At 35.6% G+C, this 27,905-nt stretch overlaps 1 protein-coding gene across 1 annotated transcript; it reads right to left on the bottom strand.

Annotated features, from left to right (window-relative positions):
* Positions 1-862: 862 nt before the first annotated feature.
* LOC121423679 (glucosidase 2 subunit beta-like) lies at positions 863-27,905 on the bottom strand. Its single transcript, XM_041619107.1, has 14 exons — positions 27,761-27,905; positions 23,320-23,445; positions 22,511-22,606; positions 21,724-21,905; positions 21,059-21,122; positions 19,940-20,090; positions 19,075-19,153; positions 13,883-13,975; positions 12,964-13,012; positions 5,710-5,997; positions 4,844-5,003; positions 3,903-3,977; positions 2,806-2,905; positions 863-1,086 (listed from the first exon to the last, which is right to left on the bottom strand). Exons 1-14 carry the CDS (start codon positions 27,879-27,881, stop codon positions 937-939), a joined length of 1,734 nt encoding a protein of 577 aa, XP_041475041.1. The 5' UTR covers positions 27,882-27,905; the 3' UTR covers positions 863-936.

Genomic DNA, 27,905 nt, shown 5'->3' with positions numbered 1-27,905 from the left:
TATAAAACTTGATGACAACAGTCTAGTGAGGGATACAACTCAAAATTGAATAAATTCCACCAAACAGTAGAAAATAAAACATTTCCTATCTGTCTGGGACAGGTAAGATACACAATGACTCACTGTAATCTATAATTTTGCTAGGGCCTGAATACTAGAGATTTTTTTTTAAAGATAACTGGATTGTTGAATTATAGGTGAGAATTGGATAATATCTACCTCAAAACAGCATCATCCAATGAGAAAACATCGTTTTGACATTGTTCAGCAAACATTTTATGTCAGTGTCATCAGATATAGGCCAGAATTCACAAAGGTGGTTTTTAAAACCCACATTTAAATCTATGGTTTATGCAGATTTCCTGTATAAATTACGCTTAATTGAGTGCGTATCGGGTGCGTGTATAAACAATGTCTAATGCTGACATGCGCTTGTGTCACAGTGCGCCAAATTGACGCCTGTTGCCATGGTTATCCATGCTATTTTATTCATGAGTCCACTGTTTGAAGAGTGGACTCATAAAATAAAGCATAAAGCACGCATCAGCATTGGACATTTTTTAATATACGCGCTCAATTAAGCATAATATTTACAGGAAATCTGCATAAACCATGCACTCAACCGTGGGTTTTCAAAACCACCTTTGTGAATTCAGGCCATTGTTTTCCTTTGTTTCCAACTTATCCCATGACGGAACATCGAGGTAGCAAAGTTCTTACTATCAACACCTCCACCGCACCAATTTTTGTACTAATTTCATAGATAGAGTATAAAAGTACTAAAGAAATGCACTTGTGCCACAGGAAATGTTTATATTACACGAACATTAATCAATCAGCCAATACCTAATTAGTCTGTGTGCTGTTAACTTCAACATTTGGAGCCCTTTTACAAAACATCACAAGGAAATGAATATGTGGGACAGAGACAATACATCATAGCTCGTCGTGTGTATCGGTTTCTCCTGTGCTCAAATCATACTTGTACGTACAGAGTGCTGGGGTGGTGAACTCAAATTGGTAGACGCATCTATCGGGTTCTGAAGCAGATGTGACGCTGTTTTCAACGCCACATTTTAAATTCACCTGTAGAGATAAACGGAAAGATGAAAATATTTTGAAGATCTGAGCATCATTTCACCAAGGGACTTGTTATATGTTTATCAAACAAGTCCTGTTTTATTACCATGGTAACAGTACTTCTCAACCAATAAAGGAGAGTTGTCAGATCTGACAACTTTTCAGACAAGAAATTGTGATGAAAAGCTCCCCTTGCAACAGTTTCATGAAAGTTGCATACAGAAACTGTTGCCTACACTGGCAAGCTGTCATCATCCGACAGTTGAAAGAGTGAAAGTCAGAAACTTGTGCTTTTCAGCGAATAAAAAACCAAGGAACATTGTCAGATCTTACAACTTTTTATAAGTTGATGAAATCCCCAAAAGGGATCTAATTTGAAAACTGATCAGTAACTGAAGTCTAGAATCATAATTTTCCTTGTGTATATTGTTTAACGCCTGTGTATAGCTTTGGTGAAGGGTCAATAATGTGATTGATAATCGAATATCATCTAATATGACAGTCTTACTGAAGCGTAGAGACCGTTAGATATTTTTCCAACTGCACTTCTCTGAGAAAATTTCAAATATTCAAATCTTGGATATATAGCGCCCTCTCTCAGCGATGCTTGTTTTAAATTTAAAAAATGGGCATTCAAGCACTTATCTTATAAATTTAGTGATTAGATATCCAAAAGTTACAGACAAAGAACATATCTTGAAAATTTCAGCCCATTCCATGATTTGGAATAGGATTTAATTGAAAGACAAAAACACACAGATATTTTAGTTTGATCGGGTGACCCGATCAAGTTAAATTTCCATGTAAAATCGCAAAATTTATCCTGTAAAACACATTTTCATTTCATATCCTCCACATCATAACTGTTATAGGGCATACCCATTCATATTAGCTAGCAATGAATTGGAATAGTGATAGGTGCATTTTGGTGGATTTACCAATACTATACACAAGCTTTAAGCACTGCTGTTCGCAAAAACTTGGCATAGGCTGTACTTACACCAGTTTCACTATCTCTTGCTACTAACATATCACAACAATATCCAATTTCATTTGATGTCATCGCTGTAAATGAAGATTTTTTTTTAATCTGAAAATGCTAAAAAAGTTTATTTTTTTAAATGAAAATACTGGTATGCTATAATATGAAATTGGAGAGTATGTCTTTCAGTTAATTGCCAATTCATCTACTGCCAACTCGTCCACTCACCACATGGTCTAACTTCATTTAGTCTAATGCCATTCCGTCCATCAACATTTCGTACAACAACCATTTGGTCCAATAAACATTTGGTCCAATCATCACTTCGTCTAATCACCAGTTCGTCTATGGACTATTTTGTCTCATAACCAGCTGATCTAATAATCGTTTTATTTTCATTCATTTTGCCCAACTAACACTGCTATTGCACCAACTGGTTATTAGTCGAAATGGCGAGTGGACGAAATGGCAATTAGCCCATGTGGATAGTGGACGAACTGATGGACCTCTAGGAAGAACAAAGCCATTATATCAATGGCTCTTAATAGAGTGATCCATCTGTATATTTTATTTGCATGTTCACATATTTATATTTAATCTAATATCTTGTGCAATGTATTTCATTGTGGTTTTTATACAGTAAATAAAACCAAACCAAACCAGACCAAATGTTAGTAGACGAAATGGCAATTAGAACGTATTGGCATTAGACCAAATGAAAATAAACCTGTCTTTGGACTTACCCTTGTAGATCTATCTGGACCATTCCAACATTTCTGACCTCTAGTATACATCATAACAGAATATTTATTATCTGCAGGCCCTTCCCATTGGTTCCATAAGCTGGGTAAAGAAAAAAAAATGTGCTTGAAAGAAAGCAAGAAGAGGAATAGCGGATAACAGGAGAACACTTAGGACAATATTCCCTTCAACTGCCACTTATCTATTTCACACTCTTTTTTACTTTTTTGGCTGAAATTCATATTTTTCCCTCTAAAAAACTACTTTTTGTTTCAAAGTTGGAAACAATGTGGTGGGGTTAGGGGTTATGCTATGGGTCATCAATACATGACACCACCACAATGTCTGACTCATTCATTATTGGCCTGGGGCTGGTGGCTCAACTTGCCCCGCCTTCCCCTACACGTTTTTTAAAGGCTCTTGAATTCATACACGAGGTGACACTTCAACAGCAAAAGTTCAAATTTAGAGTTTTAATATGAGTAATTTAAACAAAACTGGGGTAGAAATAAGCATTCTCAATCGGACAAGGACTACAGGGCTCTTTCATGAAAAGCTTTTAGCCTATTGATCCTTACACTAATTTGAACGATTTATTTCAAAGACATTATACAATCAGATGTGAATACAATTAATCACTAAAGGCCTGGTCACGCCGCCCGAGCATTTTTGGAGCGGTCGTGGAGCGGAGAGAAAAAAATCATCACCGCTCGCTACCGTTCACCATTTTCGATTTTGATTTTGTTTTCGATTTTTTCCCCAATTTTGTGAGCGAAATTCGACCCTCTCTCCCTACCGCTCCACAACTGCTCCAACAACGCTCGGGCGGTGTGACCAGGCCTTAACCTTTGTTTCATGTGCCTGGATCACCTTTTAATAACAATAATAATGAGTTTCTATCGTAACACGTAAGCCTCTTTTTATACTCTAGTCTTGGATGCAATTAGCCTACATACAATATTCATGTACCCACAAAATTCTCATTACACTGGGGAGTATTTCAGCTAGTCAACCATGTGAATCACTTAAAAAACACTGGACAAATACAAGAGTATTCAATATATTTCATTCATACCATATAAACCCATGCTGAACTTACCCAAGAGAAGTTTCTGAACCTCCATTTTTAGATCTTTGAGAAGATTTTTCAAAAGGACACAACTTGTATGTGTATCTGAAAGAGTGAAAGTAAAAAAGTTAGCATTAAATGATGCCTTCAGGGTCAAGCATCCATCTTCGGGGGGGGGGGGGGGGATAAAAACTAAGCTCATGGCCATATCATTGATAAAGCGTTTGACCAAACAGAGGATTCTGCCTATTAAACTAAATCTTTCCAGAACCTGAGAGATCTGTTTGACATTTGACTTAAAAGAGGTGGATTGTCAAGAGCAAGGGTGCAAAAAATTGAAGACATGGAAGAAGCAAGAAGTGGAGGAGAGTAGTTGGGCTGGGTTGAGGGAAGATGATGCATGATGCATTTTCTATGGTGAAATTGAAGGTTTTTGCACACTTCAGTAAAAAATGTCAGTTTTCAAATTTCTAGGGGGCAACTGCCCCCTGCTGCGTATGTCCATGTTTCTCCTATAATACACATCAATTATCTGACCTTCATTGGCTACCCATTTGATCAAGGATCAAATATAAACTTCTCATATTAACATTCAAATGTATTCATGGTATTGCCCCTGCTTATCTTCAAGAACTTGTCCAGATTCATAAACCAAAGCGTAATCTCCGTTCTGGCTCACAAAATCTTCTCTCTGAAATTACTGTAAAGACCAAGTCATATGGGGATCAGGCTTTCCAGAAAGCTGCACCAGCACAATGGAATTCTCTTCCATCGACATTAAGAAATATTACCCAGCTTGAGAAATTCAAAGTTCAATTAAAAACCCACCTCTTTCAGAATGTTTGATTTAGTCACTCGCGCATAACGACCTGTAGGTGTTATGCGTATTTAAGAAATGTACTATTATTACTATTATTATTTATTATAAAAGTTACATTCCCCTTCAATTGGAAATAAAACTTAAATCTTACTCTCTGTCTGTGTACTCATAACATTGTCCTTGCAGAGCCTGGAACGCCTGGTCTGGACCTAGATCTACTTTCAGCTGCTTCTCTATGTCCCCGACAGACCTCTCAATATTCTTCAAAGTTTTCTCAGCCTCCTCAAATTCATTCCTCGCCTGGTCAGCAGCTGGATATGGAAAACATATTAAGTCATGTTGTAAATCCTTAAAAAATATATACCACCGACCCCCCCCCCCCCCCCCCCCCCCCGGTGACATACACAGGTTTATTTTATAAAATATGTTCCATCCATCCTTTAGTCTCATGCATCTAGGGTAATTCCATAAAATGTATCATTAACTCCCCCTCCTCTCCCCCCCCCCTCGTCACAAACATAGTGTGTATTGTAATTCCATAAAAATATGTAACACATATGAGCACAGATTTAACATGTTGTTTAATATGTAATATGAACAAACACAACCCAGGCTCTCACTTAACTTCCTTCTCTGGTTGCCAGCAAGGCAACCTAAAGTATATTACAGGTTGCCAGCCAAAGAGAGGACATTTTTATTTGGTTGCCGGCCAAGCAACCTGAAACATACAACTAGTATACTGCATAAAAGTTACCATGATGGTAACTTTGCCATGGAATGGTAAATTGCATGGAATCATTGATTTTGATTGGCTGTTGATCAGCATTACCATGGTAGTTACCTTTGGATGGCAAAGTTACCGTACTGGTAAATTTTATGCAACAGGGTCCAGTTTAAAAAGAACAGTTTTAATAACAAATCATAGCCATCTTATAACACAGAAAAATAATAACTAAAGAGATCTTTTAACATCTAAAGTAAAATTAAAAATATACATTTCTATAGGCCTATGCTCACCTGTTATTAGGGCTTGAGTAGCCTCATCATAATCAGGCATCTGGTCATCAGAAGTCTTAGAATCCTTCATCTCTTGCTTCCTTTTAGTTAATCTATCCATTCTATCCAGCCGTCTCTGACGCATTGCGTCACGTTCGTCATCCGTCAGATCATCATCAAAATCATCTTCATCATCCTCCTCTTCATAGATGTCTTCGTCCTCCTCATCCTCCGCCCATTCGTCTTCGATGTCGTCATCGAAATCGTCGTCATCCTCGAAATCGTTTTTCTCAAAGGCAGCAGGTTCTTCTGAATTGGTGATATATAATGAAAGGCATTGTAAAATGAAAAATGCGCCTCAACAAAATCGATAATCACATATAAATGAGCAAAGCCTAAGGCTTAGCAAAGGACACTAGCGCATCAAGTGGAAATCGAACATGGGTCATAACCACATATATATTTCAATTTTTTTAAAGTATAAAAATGATTGGTTAATTATTGACTATTGCTGATTTGACGAGCAAAGAGCAGATTATATTATGACAGCAATGTCCCTCTTTTAATAGTGATAGAATAATCATAAATTATAGGTAATAGTAGACCGGCCAAAACGATTTTTTATACTTTGGACGGCAAAATTTGTTAATGCTTGCTAATGCTTGGCATCCCAGCTAAAAGTTTTGCAAAAATGCCCAGGAATAGCGTACGGCCGGATGCCAAGCGCAATTTTACGTGAAAGTGTTATTTTTAGCGTAAAATCTGAAAGACTGACAAAAATCACGCATTTTGATATTTTGACGGCTTATCATCATATTTTTGATTATCTTTGATATGAAATTATTTTTATTCAGAATTTCAAATTATAAGTCTACTAAATATGCATTTCAAATTTGAATATTACACACACACATATAGCACAGGGAAACATAAAACAGCGATTTCCTCGAAATAAAAGTTTGTGAAAACTATCAATAGTTTGAAGTTTTTTTACGCAACATAAATTCTTCGATTTAAATGCGTTTATCCATCGAATGTATAGTAAATGTCCTAGTGCCACAAATATTAAAAGAATTATCAAGACAGATGGTAGATATCTCATTTTATGTTATCCGAAAGGATACAATGTGCATTTTACCATGTGCGCATTTTGAAAGAAAAATGGAAAATACCGTACATTATGTACATAATTACATGTATAAGTACATACTAAAGCGAGTTTTTATTTACATGTAAAAGTCCATAATAAAGCGAGTTTTTAATTGGATAGCACAATTTGTCAATTCCTTGCATCCCAGCTAAAAGTCTTGCGGAAATACTGAGGAATAGCGTACGGGCGGATGCCAAGTGCACTTTTGCGTGAAAGTGTCATTTTTAGCGTAAAATCTGAAAGACTGTCGAAAATCACGCATTTTAATATTTTGACGGATTATCATCATATTTTTGATTATCTTTGATATGAAATTATCTTTATTCAGAATTTCAAATTATAAGTCTACTAAATATGCATTTCAAATTTGAATATTACACACACACATATGGCACAGGGAAATATAAAACCGCGATTTACTCAAAATAGAGGTTTGTAAAAATTATTAATGGTATAATGTTTGTGTTCCGCAGCTCAATTTCGTCAAGATTTAGTGCTAACCGAATAAATACTTAATAATTGTTGCCATGTCACATATAGTAAAAACAAATACTGAAATAAGATGCAAGATATATATCATTTTATGTTATATATGCGAAATGGAGTAGAATGGAGTAGAATGGCGTTGAATGGAGTAGAATCTAAACGCCAACCAATTACTTGCGGTATTCCTCAAGGGAGTATCCTTGGCCCCCTGATTTATATCATATATGTAAATGATTTTCAATATTCATCTCCACTTTTGTCTTTTATTCTATATGCAGATGATTCTAGTATATTTTTCTCACATAAAAACCCTCAAATGCTCGTAGATATTTTTAACACCGAGTTGAAAAGTATTTGTGAATGGATATTTGCCAATAGGCTCTCTCTAAATCTTGATAAAACAAATTTTATGTTATTTAGTAACTCTCTTACAAGTTTACCTGACAATATTTTATTGAATGATGTCCAGATCAGTAGGGTAAAATCAACTAAGTTCTTGGGACTCTTTATTGATGACAAAATGACCTGGAAAATTCATACAAACCACATTTGCTCAATTTTATCTAGAAATACTGGTATAATGTATAAACTTAAATCAATGTTTCCACTCAATATTATGCAAATGTTATATTCCACTTTATTACTTCCGTATTTAAACTATGGTATTCTTGCCTGGGGAAATTCTAGTAAGCTTCAACTTGATAAAATTTTGGTTATTCAAAAGAGAGCAATTCGTATAATCTCCAATGCCCATATACGGGCTCATACAGGTCCTCTCTTTTTAGAAAAGGGTGTTTTAAGAGTTTCTGATATTTTCCTTCTGCAGTTGGGTTCTTTTATGTTTCAACTGAATAATAATGACTTGCCTCCGGCACTTAATTATATGTTCATAAAAAACAACCAGTTGCATGACTATCCAACACGCCAAGCATTTTCATTTCATCTTCCAAAAACCAGAACAAAATTTGCCCACAATACTATTATTTATTCAGGTCCCAAATATTGGAATTCACTCAATATCGATATAAAAAGATCTGTTAGCTTGACTGCATTTAAAAGAAAATTGAAAACGTCTCTTTTGAGAAAAGATTACTCATCGTAGAACCCAACTGTAAGCTTTAAATACACAATATATATTTATCTATTTGTACTCAATTGCGTATTACTTTTAAGACGGTCAGAGAGTGGATTGGGCACCTGGTAGCCAGGGAAACTCTTTAAAACCACATAGCTCTTCTAAGTTTTGCTTCGGTCCTTTGATACTTTTTCTCTCCTAGCAACTATCAAGTTTTTTTTCTTTTCCTCGTCTGCCAGGTGCTCTATCCCCTCACTATGTCCGTATGTTTACCATTGTAATGAATTACATGTATTCATATTTACAGCTGCAGATACCCTTACAAAGGACCCGTCTACTATTCCACTGGCATACGATCAATTCTGTCAAAATATTTTACGTCATGCTTTAACGACGCAATCATGAACAGCAATATAATAGACGGGTCTTCTTTCCTTCTTTCTTTCTTTCTTTCTTTTATGTCTTGTTTTGTCCTCCTTGTCTTGTCTAGTAACCTGTGTGCCCCTGTTCTTTGTAACGTTCTCTGTTTTCGTCCTTGTCCAGTTTCTGTAACTTTCTCCGAGCTCAGCTCTATTTTTTCTATAATTATTTGTAGCTATCAATGATTACACATAAATTATTTGTTAAGGGCCTATCCACAACAAGCTTTTGCTTTACTTTAGGTCCATCCACTTAGAATCTGCTTTTATATTGTAATTATGCATACTATTTCGGAATGAGTTGTATGTTTTTCTTTGTATTTTGATTGATTTGTGGAAAATAAATGAAATGAAATGAAAATGAAAATATAACGATGCACATTATTTTATCAGATGCGCATTTCTGATAAAAAAAAATAAACAGCGCACAATATTACATCGATATTGCACATATCTTATATCAGTGCGATACTCGTCATGATATTATATAGGATTATGTTTGCTTTTGTAGGGTTCGATCTTCTTGCTATTTCCACGAATGAATTGGTGCTGAACTTAAATCTACCTGTGGCGATATTCAGAAATAGGTCTGATATTTAATTTGCCGTTACCATGGCAGCATTAATTTTACAGGAATATCTATATCCAAAATCATAGAAAACATACATGTATGAATAAAGCGATTGAATTAGCATTTTTAAACCACTCTGTCAATCTACATTTTACTTCAGTTATTTGATTATCAAAGTATATTAAAAAAAATGGCAGTACCTATTTTTTGTCTCGTCGGCATCGCAGAGCAGGACTAAAGGAGCCACTTCTCCGGTGGAGGTGACGGTAGTTTTGATTTAACAGCGTCATATCAACCTTGAAATCTTAACCAAAGTTCATTTTTCAAAATTTCATTATAACTTTGAACGTATAGAAAAAAATTAATGACACTTTAATTTTAATGACCTTTTAAAGGTCAAGTCCACCTCAAAAACTTGATTTGAATCAATAGAGAAAAATCAGACAAGCACAATGCTGAAAATTTCATCAAAATCGGATGTAAAATAAGAAAGTTATGACATTTCAAAGTTTCGCTTATTTTTAAGAAAATAGTTATATGAACGAGCCAGATACATCCAAATGAGAGAGTTGATGATGTCACTCACTCACTATTTCTTTTGTTTTCTATTGTTTACATTATACAATATTTCAATTTTTACGACTTTGACGATTATGACCTCCTTGCCTGAACCACAAAATGTTAAGATAATGGAATTCCACAGGTTCAAGGAAGAATGAAACTTCATTTCACATGACAATGACGAGAAAATGAAAATATTTCATAAAATAAAAAACAAAAGAAAAAGTGAGTGAGTGATGTCATCAGTTCCCTCTTTTGCATAATGACCGAGATGTGCATATAACTGTTTTGTGAAATAAAGCGAAACTTTAAAATGTCATAACTTTCTTATTTTACATCCGATTTTGATGATTTTTTCAGTTTTATGCTTGTTGAATTTTTCTCTTTATTCAAATCAAGTTTTTGTTGGGGTGGACTTGTCCTTTAAAGTACTTATTCATGTAATTATGTTTATAATTTACAGTATCTTCAATTTTACACTCAAAATGCCCCCCCCCCCTCCCCGATAAATTTTGCATGTCCCGTTTCGGAAAATATCTCTTCCACCTTACTTAAAAAAAATTATTTTGATATTTGTGACATTAGAAACGAACGATATTCAATAGATGAACCAATTTAAATCGAAGAATTTGAGTTGTAAAAAAACTAAGAGCTATTGATAGTGTTCACAAACTTTTATTTCGAGTAAATCACGATTTTTTGTGTCATATTGCCATATATGTGTGTGTAATATTCCAAATTGAAATGCATATTTAGTAGACTAATAATTTGAAACTCTGATAAAAACAATTCCATATCAAAGATAATAAAAAATATGATGATAATCAGTCAAAATAGTAAAATGCGTGATTTTCGACAGTCTTTCAGATTTTACGCTAAAAATGATACTTTCACGCAAAAGAGCACTTGGCATCACCCGTACGCTATTCCTCAGTATTTCCGCAAGACTTTTAGCTGGGATGCAAGGAATTGACAAATTGTGCTATCTAATTAAAAACTCGCTTTATTATGGACTTTTACATGTAAATAAAAACTCGCTTTAGTATGTACTTATACATGTAATTATGTACATAATGTACGGTATTTTCCATTTTTCTTTCAAAATGCGCACATGGTAAAATGCACATTGTATCCTTTCGGATAACATAAAATGAGATATTTACCATCTTACTTGAAAATTCTTTTAATATTTGTGGCACTAGGACATTTACTATACATTCGATGGATAAACGCATTTAAATCGAAGAATTTATGTTGCGTAAAAAAACTTCAAACTATTGATAGTTTTCACAAACTTTTATTTCGAGGAAATAGCTGTTTTATTTATCCCTGTGCCATATGTGTGTGTGTAATATTCAAATTTGAAATGCATATTTAGTAGACTTATAATTTGAAATTCTGAATAAAAATAATTTCATATCAAAGATAATCAAAAATATGATGATAATCCGTCAAAATATCAAAATGCGTGATTTTCGACAGTCTTTCAGATTTTACGCTAAAAATGACACTTTCACGCAAAAGCGCACTTGGCATCCGCCCGTACGCTATTCCTCAGTATTTCCGCAAGACTTTTAGCTGGGAAGCAAGGAATTGACAAATTGTGCTATCCAATTAAAAACTCGCTTTATTATGGACTTTTACATGTAAATAAAAACTCGCTTTAGTATGTACTTATACATGTAATTATGTACATAATGTACGGTATTTTCATTTTTTTTTTCAAAATGCGCACATGGTAAAATGCACATTATATCCTTTCGGATAACATAAAATGAGATATCTACCATCTTTCTTGAAAATTCTTTTAATATTTGTGGCACTAGGACATTTACTATACATTCGATGGATAAACGCATTTAAATCGAAGAATTTATGTTGCGTAACAAAACTTCAAACTATTGATAGTTTTCACAAACTTTTATTTCGAGGAAATCGCTGTTTTATGTTTCCCTGTGCCATATATGTATGTGTAATATTCAAATTTGGAATGCATATTTAGTAGACTTATAATTTGAAATTCTGAATAAAAATAATTTCATATCAAAGATAATCAAAAATATGATGATAATCCGTCAAAATATCAAAATGCGTGATTTTTGACAGTCTTTCAGATTTTACGCTAAAAATGACACTTTCACGCAAAATTGCGCTTGGCATCCGGCCGTACGCTATTCCTGGGTATTTTTGCAAGACTATTAGCTGGGATGCCAAGCATTAACAAATTTTGCCGTCGAATCCTTATCTAGAGCACTTTTTGAGGTTTGGCCGGTCTACTATAAGGCTTCCCACCTTACATTTTCACCGCTTGAAAATGCAGATCGGCAACTTATCTTTACATTTTGTCTAGTATCCATTTTGACTCCTGTTATAATCATATTTCTTTTCTTTTATTAAGTTTGAAAAATTATGATGGTTGCCAATTTGAGGATCAGGAGCAAATTAAACTTTACGTCAGGAGATCTTCGTCCTTCTCTTGGTTAATAGTGATAACTCAGTTGGTGAATTGTCTGCCTGTCAAAACCAAAGGTCGTGGGTTCAAGTCCACCCTGGGCAAATGACTGAAGCCTGTGTTGTGTGTAAATGTGTCCCTCTCCTGCTCCATAGGTGCTGTGGAAACACTCCATCCCTCGGATAGGACGTTAGATGGATGCCCCATGTAGAGAAGAGTCACCACATTTGTGTGTTAAGAAACCATCGCACTATTTGTATAAGGAGTGTAGAAGTCCACCTGCACTACCCCAATCTGTTTATACCTGGAGGGGAGACCTGGGGTCATGATGATTCAGCTTGCTTTTCATCTCCCAGGCCAGGTGATGTCAAACAGATAATAATAATAATAAATTCATAGGTAAGGGGCCCGGTTGCAGAAAGAGTTGCAATCAATTGCAACTCTAAACTCATGCGTAACTTGATTTTCAACCAATCAACAGCGCGCATTTGGGATTTGCAATTGATGTTTTAGCTTGCGTTTAAACACAACTCTTTCTGCAACGGGCCCAAGGTTTGTCACCTAGCTGCTCCTGTCCTTCCTGTTGCTTTTGTGCCAACTCTGCTTCCACCTATAGAGTAAAATAAAATTAAAAACATTTACCATGATGGCATGGAAGGATTAAAACACAGATGAGGTCCAATACATCCATCCATAGCAATTTCATGGAGGTTGTCAGCTCTGACATTTACCATAGTAAGAGTCACAGACCAGTGCTTCTTAGCCAATCAAAACAAAGCATTTCCTTGAAATATCAGAGTTGAAAATTTATTCAGTGCTGACAATTTCATGAAATGTCCCCCTACATGTGTGCATGTAATGCATTGATAATCTCACACGTATTTCATTCACTTGCCTTTTTCTTTAATTAATTATTTCTCCAAAATGAGAGGATTCAAGAAGAAAGTTTGTTAGATTCAAAGATGTCCACAGAGTTTTGGGAAAACAATAAAATTCTAAAGAAAATTGAACATGTGTATGTGTCAGAAATATGTGACATGTTTTCTAAATATTGAAAAACACAGATACCTAAACAGTTGCTAGAAATAAAATGATACAATTGACAATTCCTTAAAGCCTTAAAATTTTAAAACTGAATTGATCCTAACCGTGATCATTTAAAATATCTTTGTAGTACCTAGGCCCCATCTTTACAAAGAGTTTTGAGAGTTATGATCGATCCGATCAATCTTGACTATATGGAAAGCCATGATTGTCATAATATTTCACACAGGAAATCTGCATAATATCCTTGGTAAACAAAGGGGAACACACTGACTTGTTAATGCACACGTGGGAGTATGAGTATACATCATATCTGGAAAACATTTTGAACAAAAATGCATTTTAGATGTAGGCATTGTTGGCTTTCCATAGTTGTCACTGATTCGATCAATCCCAACTCTTTGTAAGACAGGGCCCTGATGTGATATCCCCTTACCTCATGTGCAAACTTGAATTTCTCCTTGACGTCATTCCAGAGCTGATCCACAAAGGCATTCTCCTCAACGACATTGGCTCCTCCAAGAACAGCCTGAGATGAAGAAGAAAGAGATAAAGGGGGTGTTTCTTGAGGGAGTGTTATGTTTCACCGTCTACTTTGCTCAGAGTCAATCATCTTGACAAGCTATGTACCTGGTCACAGCAAAATGATATATAACCCAATTAAGTGTTCTGTGATGCATGTCTCCTTTATGAAAGAACAGTACCAACAGGATAGTTAATGTTTAATAAGTATTTTATGCAATTTTGACTTAATTAACAGATTTTTAGAATTTATAATGACATTTATTTTCCTCATAATGTTTGAATGTATAAGATGGTATCATGCTATAATTATTATCTGTATACTGTCTTTTAAGTTGAAATGAATGTTAGACAATTATTGTATATGTAAGCATGCTAAAATTTCAGCAATTTGGCTGGCATGTAAGCAATTGAACTTGTCAAATAAATACCATTATTGAATTGAATTGAATCAGATGCAAGGATTTCAATAGCTTACAACAGTTGTCAATGAGAAACACTGACTATTTATATCATGAACTACGTTTCGTAAAAGGGCTCATTGGACGTTTTATCCAACAAGTGCTTCCCGGCCAGTCAAAACCAGGAAAGTTGTCAGGTCGGACAACTTGTCAGACAAAAAAATGTTGATTTAATGCTCCCCAGGAGTGAAACAAGAGAGAGAGAGAGAGAGAGAGAGAGACAGACAAACAGACAGACAGACAAACAGAAAGACAGACAAACAATAGACAGACAGAAAAACAACAGACAGACAAACAGACAGACAAACAGAAAGACAAACAGATAAACAGCAGACAGACAGACAAATATCAAAAAACAAAAGTATTGAATTTTAAAGTTTAGCAATATTCTGTGAAAACAGCCGTCATGAATATTCATGAGGTGGGCTGATGGTGTCACATCCCCACTTGTTCTTTTGTATTTTATTACAGGAAATTAGGTTTATTAGGTGATCTGTCAAATTTGACAGATCACCTCTTATGTTTCTACGAATTTTCTTTTTTATTTATTTCTTTATTCTTTTTATTTATTTTTCTTTTTCCACCCTTTTCTTGTTCCACCAAAATCATCAAAACTATTCAATCAATTTTCATCAAAATATTATCAAATGTGGACAGTTATCATGCGATGTGTACGAAACAAGTTTACCGTCAAACGGTCATCGTGACGTCATCTACGCGCCATTTTGTAAAATCACATTATCAACAATATCTCCATTATCAATCATCAAAAATTAACAATATTAACATCAAATTAACTTCAGATCAAGGGTCAACTGTCCATGTCATCAAAGGTCATGTACAGGTCACGACGCGCATGTACGCGTGCGTCAAAATTTTAAAATGCTCAAAATCACTTTTTGATCAAAGTAGAGTACGTTTCGGGTCATTCTAAGCATTTCAGGAATTTGCGCGCTGAAGGGTTTTCGCGCGCGTTTAAGCGCGTAACGTCCTTACGCAACGTGGAATTTCACTTTCTTTTACGTCAATGTATTTCTTATAAAATTCCTAATAATTTGATACCTTAATCGACCTTCTACGATCAGTAATAAATGAACTAGCCTCCGTCAAAGTTTGCATTACGCGCGCAAGCGCGCGTTCACAATAGGCCAAATATGTGCAAAAACATGCCTTTACAAAATCCAATATAACTCTTCAGATAGTCCGTTGACCCCCAAATTTTATTATACATTCGGATAGAGTATGACTTCAAGATGTGATTTCATGTTCCATTTGACCCTAAATTTTATCATGACGTCATCAAAATGGCGTCGGAATTAAAATTCTCAATTTTTGTGTTATGACGTTTTAATAATTTTGCAAATTAGACTATAACTCCGTAATCATTGGTAGTTTTTCGCCCGGTTTTCGACATATTGTAGCTGGTTTTATATTCTTCAAAATTATGTTGCAATCTTATCATTTTCAGCAAGAGATCATCATAAATATTAACAATGTATAAAAGCATATTATTATGATAAAACTTGCACTTGAAAAATTCAATTTTAGGTTATATTTTATCGTTGCCTTGCAATTGTACGGCAGTTACTATGGTCTGATGGTTAGTGCATCTGCCTTGTAATGCGAGGGACCCTGGATCGAAACCCATCAGGATCTATTTTTTTTTTATTTCTTACATTTTGTCTCATTTTGGGTGTAACCCCCATAAGCCAGTTTGGGGTTTCATTCTGTGCATAATAAAAAGTTCATTCGTACTAAAGTGACATAATTGTTTTATATTTAATGAGATATTAGCAACAACCTCGAGTTCTTTCTTATTCATTTGGATTGTGCGTTTCAATACATCCATAAAACAACAATGCGTGTACCAGCAACTGGTATTTCAGAGTTTGCCAAGTATTGTTATAAGAACATGCTAACGCATTCCAAGAAGAAATGCAACAAATACCTCCGTCAGTGTCCATTGCTTTGTTATTCTATTCACCTGGTCTATGCAATTTATCCATCTTGCTATGCAAGACATGCTTGCATAACATCTTGCAATGAAATCTACATATCGTCATGTAAGAAAGTAGATGTCATTTGGTCATAACTGCTCATGAGGTAAGTAAATACTGGTCCATGCGTACTGATTTAAATTTTCAAAACTGGATTCTAGATTTTTGCTTTCGTCAACACTGTGCTCACTATTTCGTGTTATCACTTGCGAAATTGGAATTGACTATTTTTTAGAAAAACAAGATCTTTACCTTCTCTTTCAATGTCTTTCAACAGTATTCAACATGTCCTTTCATTAATAAAACTACGCTTATTATCATCATGGTTGTATTGATCTGCATTAACATGGTGATCATAATTAAAAGAATTAGATCGTGATCATGAGATTCAGAGACAGATCACCTAATTCGTCCTAAAGACGAATTAAAATTCTAGTTCAAATTTGTTTCCTCCAAGAACTAGAAAAATTGGATTGACAACTGATTTAGTGCATTACATATTTATTGCTGTAACTTATTTCATCATAAGGGAGACATACATGTATTATTCACACAAGTATGAAATATTCATGACGACTGTTTTCACAAAATATTGCTAAACTTTAAACTTCAATAACTTTATTATTTGTTATCCGATTTTGATAAATTTTCGGCATTTTGCTCAGTGAAATCTACTCTACTACTATGTATTAAGATATAAATATTTTCAGCCCAGACCATCCCCTTAAGAAAATCAAAGATAAACACTCCAAAACTCTTACTACGAGTACATACACATAGTATATTGCTGCATTGCAGTATACATGTATAAAATCCTAGTAAGGAACCAATCTCAAAGGGGCAGGGGTTCAAACAATATCACTACACTGCTGTCCCCATTATTGACTTCAAGATGAAAAAGGAAGAAAACAAATACCATTGTCAGTTGACTTGATACACAATCAAACCAATTATTCAATACATTGTGCCATAAAATAAGACTGATTCATATGGAGCGGATCAATATTAAAGACATGTACAGAGGATGACCCTTGACCTGGTTCTCCACTGGGCCAGCCAGTTTACACAATGAAACGAAAAATGGATTGTTCTCAACCGACCTTTTATTCACAAATATTTGCACTGCTACAAAGGTTGTTCATTCAGTGTCCATGAGCAATGGGTCCCTTCCCTTTTATGCTTCAAGAATATGTACTATGAAAACTTTTTTTACAGGATTTTGCTACATGAAGTTCATTTTGCACTTGGTATGTACATGTATATGTACTTTCAGTGTTAGATTTTACCATACGCAAAGTACTGAAAAACTTGGGATCACTAACTGACAGAAAAACGGTGCCTATTGCTCACTTCTACAATGAAGATGAGACAAAAATCTCACAGAATTTAACAGAAAACATGATTTTGGGGGCAAAGAGGACAATTAAAATACAGCAAACATGAGAGAAACATTTCATCAACATAAATTATACATGTAAATCAAAACTGTTTGCCATGTGTACCAAAATATGTCATATTTTTACTATTAACCCTAAAATAAGTTCTGTGACATCCATAAAGATGAGTAAGGTAATTTACAACTTTTAAAACAGCTTCAAATTTTCCGAAATAGCTTTGTCACAATTTTTTTTGCCCTCAGTCAGTATAATGGATGGATCTGTTAGCTTTTATAACACCTACCGATGAAACACTGACTTCCAACCCTAACCCATATTAACACCTATGGTTTTATTAACCCAGAGCTATATGTAGGAAATGAGGAAGTGCTAGGGTATAGTGGTTCTGACTCTTTTAATCAGAGGGTCGTGGGTTTGATTCCTAGTCCAGGCATTACTTTCCTTAAAGGAAACCAAAACCCAAGAAGAGAAGCAATCTTATTGGAAAGAGGAAAATGAGAGGAACAATCTATAAAAGGTTTCATCAAAATCGGTTATGAAATAAGCAAGTTATGGGAGTTTGAAAACTCTTGTTTTACTTTCTATGGGCATCCTCAAATTGGCAAACGTGCTTCAAGGTGGCTGATTTTGTGGACAACTCTCCATTTGTTTTATACACAGATTTTCCTCATTATCTTTCAAATTGCATCTTGCCTCCTTCTGAGCACAACATATGTCATGGGAAAATATAATCCACACCATATATGTCAAGGTCAGGAGGAGATAATGTGAAATATGTAAAATAAAGGGGAAAATATGAAAATACATGTATGTGTACAAAACAAATGGAGAGTTGTCCACAAAATCAGCCATTTTGGAGCACGTTTGCCAATTTGAGGATCCACATAGTAAGTACAAGACTTTTTAATCGTCCATAACTTGCTTATTTCATAACCGATTTTGATGAAACTTTTTTTTTAATTGTTCCTCTCATTTTACTCTTCCAATAAGATTGCTTCTCTTCTTGGGTTTTGGTTTCCTTTAATTTATGCAAATTGGCTACACTCGAACAAGGTGAGGTGAATACCGGTAGGTACCTGGTAGGATTTGTTCCTTGGACGCTTATTTAATATAGACCAAGTATTCAGTCCAGTATAGTTTATGCACAGTAGCTGCGCTATATAAAATAACATTATCATTGTTTCAAGTTTTTATTTACTAATTAATTTTTTTTCAACACTGAAAACAAGATAAAGGGTCATTTGTTTTTACCTTTGCTTCTTCTTCATTGATATGTCCACTTGCATCTGTATCGAACTCTAATCTGTTGGTCAACTCATGGAAGACAATCCTAAGAGATCAAAATAATAATAAACAAAGAATTACTTATCCATGACAAAACAAACAATATGGACAGTGGAATAGTCTTCAAACGAAGATTTCAAATGGTTCAAACCAACACCAGTACTTAGGCCCATAAGTGTTCAAACCAACACCAGTACTTAGGCCCATAAGTGTTCAAACCAACACCAGTACTTAGGCCCATAAGTGTACATGTAACTATCTTTTCCTGACCTCAATTACCTCATGGAGACTCTTACGAAAGATGCTCCTTGTACCTGAATTTGATCTTCAAACATGCATTCATCAGCATCAATACCTGTATACATCATCCCAGAGACCTATGATCCTGCAGAGCCTAATCCTTGTCAATATAGGAAGGGGGGAATCCACACACATGCCCATGTTACATGTACTTACAGATATTCTCATCTGTCGGAATCAATGACTCATCCCCTAAAAGCCCACAGAGCATAGAAATATCAAAGACAGAAGAAAACTAACAGCACCAACAAAAACTAAAATAAAAAGAAAGGACCCTTTCTCTTTAACATTTTTTTAGTTCAAGGTGGGTGGTTCGAGGAGGAGAGAATACTGTTGGTAAAAGGAAGAAGCAAGTGAAGGACAGTAAGAAGGTTGTGTAGGAGATAGAGGATGCACTGAATCATGCAGTGGAGAGAAGTGGCATGATTTCTGTGTGTGTGATGTGAATATGGCCACCCTTGTTCAACCTTGGATTACTACTACTTTTACGGAAAAAACCTTAAATTGAATATGAATAGATCTTTTTCATTACCTTCCATCAGAGTCAATATCTAATTCCTTGAAAGCCTGGAGAGCTCTCTGCTTTTCCTCTGCCGCTTTCTTGGCAGCTACTTCGGCTTCCCAGGCTGCTTTGTGCTTATCCTTGGCCTCCGTCTCAGGTCCTTCCGCTTCATCACGTACCTCTGTATAAAGATGAATGATCAAATGGAATGATTAATTTGTTGGGTGATCAACACAAGAAATAAGACATTCATTTTTGTCTCCAGCGATACCACAAGAGTAACACACGCTACTGCTGTGTGAAGTAGAGCTCAGCTGCTGTGAAAAAAATCACACGCAGACCAGGCGGACTCCTGTGGTTTTTTTTTTAAAGCAGCCGAGCTCTTACTTCACACAGCAGTACCGTGTGCTGCCCTTGTGTTATTGCTGGAGACAAAATGAATGTCTTAAGATGAATGATTTTTATAGATAAATGACAGTTCTGGTAACGATTTCTAAATGAGTTCCTAAACAACCTAATAGAATGACCATCCAATTGTCTGTATGTAGGAAAAAAAATATGTGCCAAAGGCTTCTAGAAGAAATCATGTAACTGCTGAGAAATTAGCAAAATAGGTATGTCATTCTTGCGATTTGTCAGGTCTTTTCCGAGCAATAATACACTGCCCCCCATGTGCTTTTCTGTGTTGGCGACCTCCAGAGTGATAACTTTTTTCAACTTAGATTTAATGATTTCACAAAATTCAGTTTATGTGAATGTACCAGATCTAGGTCTACGATGATACATGTATATTGGTATTAGAGACTTTCTCATGAAATGAGTGTTTACTGCAACTACTTTAATTTACTTTTATCATATGATTCAATATCACAATGTCAAAGGGAGTTTTGAAACAAAGGGTGAGTGTTCTAGTGATCTATTTTCAATTCAAGATCGGTGGAGGGGTATGTGTCAAAAAGATTTTGACAGCAAAATGCATCAAGGGGGGGGTAGAATTCATTTCTGTAGAAATACTCTAAATATGACTTTAATTCATGATTTTCCAATCTTGACTTGCCCTGCATCATAAAATGGCCTTTTTAATGATAAAAGGTAAATATTGGCAGAAATAATAAATGTGTTTTCTGGTATATCAAACAAGATTCATACTTCTCTTTTCATCAACTATTTTCTGTGCTTCTTCTTTCTCCGTCTGCAGTTTCTTTAATTCTTCCTGAAATAATACAAGAAAGATGAAAAAATATCATGAACCACCTCCTTAGTGGAAAAAAGTTAATTCTTCTGCTGGGGATAATCCAGGCTATATTAATTACTTCTGTTTATTCAAAATTATATATTGCATTCATCCAATGGTAATGCATGGGCTTTATTTGATATTTCAGAATATAAGGAAAAGATCTTTTTCTGTGTTCAAGTTGTTGAATTGGGTGCATTTTTGGTACGACTGACCATCAACAACAAAACAGATTTCATGAATATTATTTAATTGCAGTCAAATTTCCAGTATTTGGTGATCTGGGCCCCGTCTTCCGATCCAATCAACGTAACTATATGGAAATCCATCAGTGTCATAATTATTTACTACAGGAAATGTGCAAAATGTCCTTTGTGAACAAAGGAGAACACACCAAACTGTCAAGAAATCAATGAATTTATGGATATACATGTACATTCATATCTAGAAAAAAATTGAGCAAACATGCATTTCATATGTTGACTTTGCTGGCTTTCCATAGTTGCGATTGATTGGATCAATCGCAAGTCTTTGTAAGACGGGCCCCAGGTCATTATTATTCAAATGGAATGACACACACCTCTCGTTCTGTTTTCTTGGCGAGGCCATCCTTGATGTATTGTTGTCTGATATCAAAGCCTTGGTTGAAGAGCACCATCTGTTGTCTGCGTTCCTCCAGGTCTCTCTTTCCGAGCTCCTTGCAGTTATTGATGCACTTACCTGCTCCAGGCCCCTCATACTCATCAGAGGCATCACAGCAATCTGAATAAGAGAGAAAAAGACAAGGAGAGAAAGAAAGAAAGAAAGAAAGAGAGGAAGGAAGGAAGGAAGGAAGGAAGAAAGAAAGAAAGAAAGAACAGCATGGAAATGGACAGAAATAGAGGAAGATAAACGTCTCAGAGAGAAAGAGACAGACAGACAGAGAGATAGAGGGCGGGAGTAGTGTTTGTGTGTGTAGAGGGAGAAAGAGACAATAACAGGGAACATGAAGTCAACAAACTAAAGGGATCCAAAAGCAAAGAATAACTGAGTAGAAAAGGCAATTACCCTATAGAAGTGCTTCATATCACTTTCCATCTAAATCACAGTCCTAAATAGAAAATTATCAAAAGGGCCAATTCTATGGTAGTAATATTTGGCATGTTTTTTTTTCTTTGGCAAACAAAATTTGCAGATTAATGCCCCCCCCCTTCAAAGTCAATGTAGATTCACTCCGGCACTATCAAGTTGAAGAAAACTTAATGCTTTTCTCCTGCTGCCCTTAATAATATAAGCATACAAATTAAATCATACAAAAAATTCACAAGAATTCTGGCAAACAAACCATAAAAGTATTCTCAGTATTTCAAAGTATTCTTTATTCTTACCACAAATACCATCATTTACTCTTGATGATGGAATGTAGAATGGTCTGTACCCCCTGTTGTTGCAATGGAATCTTCCATCTGGGCATGCCGATGTACCTGGATAACACAAAGAAATAAATGAAAAACAAGAATGACATATTAAAAGAATTCTGAGAGGACTCAAAAGAGATTCTTGGATGAATATTCAATGTAACATCCATCATAAAATGAATGGATGTCAAAATATTGCATAAGAATGTATGGTGAAATACAATAAATTTCAAAGAAAGAATGATTCTATAAATCTGTTTATTTATACTCTATATTCCAAGTCTATCAATATTATAATTTTCATTTGAAAATTCTGGCATCCTAATAACTTGATATCCTCATAAAGTGTTGAGACATCATGTGATGACATCACTTCAAAAAGGTCTTCAAACAGTATATGACACCTTATTAAAATAGTATTTGCATCAGAATGAGTAATTTCTATCTTGAATAAGAATTTAGTCATAGGATCTCAATTTAAAGTAAAAATGTTTGGTAAACAGAAAACTTATACTAAATATACAATAAAAATCACTCATGTAGTAGAAACAAAACAAAACATTTTTTTCATGTACCCCCCCAAAAAAATGGAATACAGAAACTGGATCCAATATGAAAATATGGCAATTTCATCTTGAATTGATATCAAGATTTACTAAAACAAATAAATAATAACAAAAAGAAAATGGAAGAAAGAACCCAATATATACATCAAAAATGGAATTTATTTTATATAATGGAAAAATAAAAAAAAGAAATGAAGAAAACTAATACTGTACCTGGTTCATCTGATGAGTCTGGACAGTCACAATAATCATCATTGATCTGAGATCTGAGAATCTTCTTTGAACCATCTATACATGTGAAATATTCACCTTGACTATCCTTATTGTAAAGAGGTTCATCTATGAATAAAAACACAAAAATACATTGTGAGTCCCAGCTTCCCTTATCTTAATGTCATGCATACTTAAGCACTACAAATGAAAAGCATGGTGGTCATTCTATCTTTTTTCATAAATTACCCCACAAAAGAGTGGATTTGTTACACTTTCCTAAAATTTGTTTAACATAAAATATCTCTGTTGAAGAGGGAGATACTGTCATGAACTTGGTGTCATTTTAAAACTGAATATTTCTCTGTCATGTCATGTAAAACTGAGTGCACTAGCATGTGAATTCACAACACTACGACTGATTGGATGAACACGCATGCAAAGGCTATGGGAGAGACTCAAACCATTTTGAATTTTGATTTATTTTGCTGATCATGGCTTTGTTTGTGCCCAATCGATGCCAATATGGTCTCGAGATTGTGAATGGGGGAGGAGCGAGGGCAGAGGAGGCTCGAGTTTATGATGATTGGAATGCACGCTCCCACTCGGCAGTGAGCTCCTTTAGCTGTAACCCAGGGAGCTCCGGCCGGCGAAGGAGTTGACCGTGCAAAACGAGGGAGACACGGGACTGGGGTAGATTGGGGTCTCAATAGTAATCTTAATAAAATGTGGAAACAAAAATTATGCACTTACCACGATCATATGGATGAAGGTCTATCGTGACACACAGATCCTGACATTAAGGGACTGGAAGTTGGAACCTCAAAAAAAAAAAAAAAATATAGCCTCGGTCTCGATCGGCCATTTTGTTTGAATTTTGAAAGAAGGAGAGGTATCGCGACAGAACTTGTCGTTTTTTGAGGTTCCAGTCTGTGCCTCGATGTCAGAATTTGTGTGTCACGATAGACCTTCATCCAAATAATCGTAGTTAGTGCATTTAATTTCTGTTTCCAGATTTAATTAAGATTACTATTGAGTGTCCAGTGTCTCCCTCTTTTTGCACGGTCGACTCTTGGGTAAGGCTGTAACCGATTTTTAACCGATCTTCGATCATGCCCCTTGAAGGAAAAAATCGGCGTAGAGCTAGTTACAGTGCGTGATCGTTCAGAACATATTCCAAGATATTTATTTGAGGTGCTCGCTATTTAGAGGTCGCATTAATCAGGGAGAAAGACGCGGTATTATCTCTGATGACGTTTACGAGGATAGATATCTTCTCTTCAACAAGGTGATAGTGGACGCAGCCATGAACTTTTAATGGTCACATTACTGACGGAGATCACTGTGCTACTCTCTTACATTGTTTATGATGATAGACATCTTCTCTTCAACCTCGTGGTGATAGTGGACGCCATGTTGAACTTTTAAAGGTTCTATTACTGACGTACATCACTGCGCTACTCTTACCTCCTTTATGAGATGATAGACATTTTCTCTTCAACCTCGTGGTGATAGCGGACAGCGCCGTTAGCTTTTAAAGTTCGAATTACTGACGGAAATCGTTGCATTACTCTCTTACCTCCTTTGTGATAGACATCTTCTCTTCAACCTCAATTTATATGTCTTTGCCACTTCGTCGGGAGATGCTTCTTTTAAATTTCTTGGATATCAAAAGTTCATTTCAAGATAGTACTTAAAGGACAAGTCCACCCCAACAAAAAATTGATTTGAATAAAAAGAGAAATATTCGACAAGCATAACACTGAAAATTTCATCAAAATCGGATGTAAAATAAGAAAGTTATGGCATTTTAAAGTTTCGCTTCATTTCACAAAACAGTTATATGCACATCTCGGTTGGTATGCAAATGAGGAACTGATGACATCACTCACTCAATTTTTCTTTTGTATTTTATAATATGAAATAGGCCCGTTTTGAAAGTCCATTTTTGATGCACGTGTACACGGCGTGTTTTTCGGTCGTGTACACGTTGTAAACACTGTGAGAGCGAGTTCTGTTTTCATGTCGACACGGACCCGCATCAATATGTCATAAAAAGGGGTCTATATAGCCTAAGTCACGGTTTTAAAGCTCACCTGAGAAGTTTGAAGTATCAATCCACAAAAATTGGTGCAAATTAAAAGTTTACTCGGCTTAGCAGCGCATTAAATTAATAAAGAATGCAAAAGAAAATCAGTGCAGGGCCCTAGCTAGCGCCGACGCTCGTTGGATGCGCATTTTGTATACTGTACCGTACATGCATGCACAGATCGCTGCAGAATAAGTGTAACTGAAGTTATCGATTAATTTTCATTATTATGTTGCCAATTTGAAGAGCGTTTGTTTGTAGGCTTGTGTGCGAGCGTATAACACGGAAGTTGTAGCGATGATCGCTATCGCAATTGGTGATTCTCAAATTGACTCTGAGTGTGATTGAGCAATGCTTTCGAGCTTTTGAGACCGGAGCAGACCCATTTTGTGGTACAAAAACGTGAGTCTCCAGAAAGAATGTGGATTAAATTGGCGATTTTGGAAGTGAACTCACTCTGGATTAATTGAAATATGTTGACATATTAGTAATTAAAACATGTGCAGTGTCTGAGAACTAAGATTAATGTGAGGCTGTGAGCTTGTTTATGCAGATGCTACCGTGTACACGGTGATGGAATTTAGTACACGTGCACTGACTTGACCGTGCGTGTACACGTGTACTCGTGTACCCGAAACGGGCCTAATATGAAATATGAAATATTTTTATTTTCTCATCATTGTCATGTGAAATGAAGTTTCATTTCTCCTGAACACGTGGAATTCCATTATTTTAACATTTTGTGCTTCAGGCAAGGAAGTCCTAATCGTCAAATTCGTAAAAATTGAAATATTGTATAATTCAAACAATAAAAACAAAAGAAATAGTGAGTGTTATCATCGACTCTCTTATTTGGATGTAACTGGCTCGTTCATATAACTACTTTGTTAAAAATAAGCGAAACTTTGAAACGTCATTACTTTCTTATTTTACATTCGATTTTGATGAAATGTTCAGCATTGTGCTTGTCTGATTTTTCTCTATTGATTCCAATCAACATTTTTCTGAGGTGGACTTGACCTTTAATAAATTGATTTGAAAACGCTAGCTCCCCAAAATATTTTAATAACATGTTCCGAATCATCACGCGTACTTGCGACTTCTACTACATTTTAATTGCACTTGCAACTTTAAGATGGTGTGTCGTACGAGATCAAGAGATCATTCCAATAATTCTAAATCGTTAGCGCATAAAGATACTTATAATATAAGATGTCCCGCCGATCGTTCATTAACCTGTGATCTGTCAAAATTATTTTCATTTTATTTTCCTTTGCGACTTTGCTCGTAACATGCGTCTTTCGTTTCTATCTTTCTAATAAAAATCACTCGGTTTATTTAAAGCAGTAACACCTCAAAATAGCCAGGAGGCTTCTAGAGAGTAAAAATCATACTGACGTAAGCTTACTCTCATACGAAGCCAGGTCTTCCTGGTCATTGACCCACCAGTAGAGGCGCACGGCCAATATTGGAGACTGTCTCCAATGTGGGAGATTATCTCCAATATCAGAGACTTTTGTAAAGAATTTGGGTATCCAATTTCAGAGACAGTCTCCAGTTTTGGAGTCCAATTTCCTTTGTTTACATTTGCTGCAAAAGGATTACCTTGGCGGCAAATAAAAAAGTGATAAGCAGATTCCTCATGAAAAATTACCACTTTTCACCGTCTACTTTTGTTTTGATAAGGATTTTTGTTGTCAATCACATGGGCTTCTGACCTCAGTGAATCAAAATTTTAGGCGTAAAAAATCATGCTTTTGTGGGTGTTGTTTCTTTTGTCCTTTTGCAAAGCAAGTCTCCAATGTGGGAGATTGTCTCCCCTATTGGAGAGAGTCTCCCATATTGGCCATGCGCCTCTACTGCCCACACGACGGAAGCCAAAACCTGAAACTTTCACCCCCGAGATTTCTACTTTCCTTCTAAAAGATCTGGTCCCTAAATCATGTACATGGGATAAAACTTCATGTCCAACATTTCTGCACTCTCGTTGTTATTTTTTGAACAAGAATTCATTAAAAAAATGAGAAAAATATTGTGAAAAGACGGAAGAGACTTGCCCGAGCGATGTTTACGCCGCCATCTTGCTTCCTATTTCTTCACCAACGTTACCTGACGCACGCATCTGTTATTTTAGCTGCAGCTCAGCCTTACTAAGACCTCAAGGGCTAATACTCTCACCTTGGTCAGTGACTCAGACACGTCACTCGACCTAATTGAATGATCAATCAATCGATCAATCTCGTCTTATCTCACGTCACTCACTCAACCTATAAAAATAAAAAATGACGTGACACGTAAATTCATGTATGGGACTGAACAACTAAATTTATTCAGAGATTTCCTGGGCATACTCACTGCTAAGGGATACTCCTCTTGGTCTCTCGACTCGAATTGTTGCATCACACATCCACAAGACGCCTAAGGAAAAGGTTAAAGCCACAAATAGCGTGGTGGATATTACAGTTCTTACGTCCATTTTGAACCCGAAAAAGACTACACA

This window comes from Lytechinus variegatus, chromosome 11 (genome assembly GCF_018143015.1).
Source record: "Lytechinus variegatus isolate NC3 chromosome 11, Lvar_3.0, whole genome shotgun sequence".
Classification (NCBI taxonomy): Eukaryota; Metazoa; Echinodermata; class Echinoidea; order Temnopleuroida; family Toxopneustidae; genus Lytechinus; species Lytechinus variegatus.
This window is presented reverse-complemented; position numbering and strand designations above follow the sequence as displayed.

What these genes read in the sequence shown, in the direction of transcription:
- LOC121423679 (XM_041619107.1), bottom strand. Translation starts at nt 27,881, where the DNA reads ATGGACGTAAGAACTGTAATATCCACCACGCTATTTGTGGCTTTAACC. An exon ending in TCAATGAAGAAGAAGCAAAG is followed by an intron (nt 13,976 to 19,074) that starts GTAAAAACAAAT and finishes TCTTCATCTCAG; the next exon opens with GCTGTTCTTGGAGGAGCCAA. An exon ending in GTCCAGATAGATCTACAAGG is followed by an intron (nt 1,087 to 2,805) that starts GTAAGTCCAAAG and finishes TTATCTCTACAG; the next exon opens with GTGAATTTAAAATGTGGCGT.